The 318-nt window shown below is 65.1% G+C and overlaps 1 protein-coding gene across 1 annotated transcript in view; it reads left to right on the top strand.

The window, feature by feature from the left end:
* Positions 1 to 318, top strand: part of LOC104496312 — a gene marked incomplete at its 3' end in the record, with an annotated part of 3,837 nt that overhangs the window by 3,278 nt on the left and 241 nt on the right. The window contains exons 6-7 of the mRNA XM_010139404.1: positions 1 to 135; positions 211 to 314. The exon at positions 1 to 135 is cut by the window's left edge and continues 29 nt beyond it. Of these exons, the coding sequence (XP_010137706.1) occupies positions 1 to 135; positions 211 to 314 (239 nt within the window). The remainder of the gene's footprint in view (positions 136 to 210; positions 315 to 318) is intronic.

The raw sequence follows: 318 nt of genomic DNA, 5'->3' as shown, positions 1-318 counted from the left end.
TGGGTGGGCCCCCCGTCCACTACGAGATGCGGGGCTACAACAGCCTCCTGGGCTCCCACTACGACAAGTACGAGATCTCCTACACCGACTTCGACAACAGCTTCCCCTCCTCCATCTTCGAGCTCCCCATCAATGGTGAGATGGGTTGGACCCCCACCTCGATCTTGCCCGTGGGGCTGGGGCTCACGGCATCCCCCTCTCGCTCCCCAGAGACAAAGAAGTGCGGGGTGCTGCCGGGGAGCCTGGCAGAGCACCGGGTGATGGCAACCCCCGTGGAGGACCTGGTGGGACGGCACCAGCCTCGGGCCCACGAGGTTT

The sequence above is a fragment of the Buceros rhinoceros genome, unplaced genomic scaffold (assembly GCF_000710305.1).
Source record: "Buceros rhinoceros silvestris isolate BGI_N320 unplaced genomic scaffold, ASM71030v1 scaffold21227, whole genome shotgun sequence".
Classification (NCBI taxonomy): domain Eukaryota; kingdom Metazoa; phylum Chordata; class Aves; order Bucerotiformes; family Bucerotidae; genus Buceros; species Buceros rhinoceros.
This window is presented reverse-complemented; position numbering and strand designations above follow the sequence as displayed.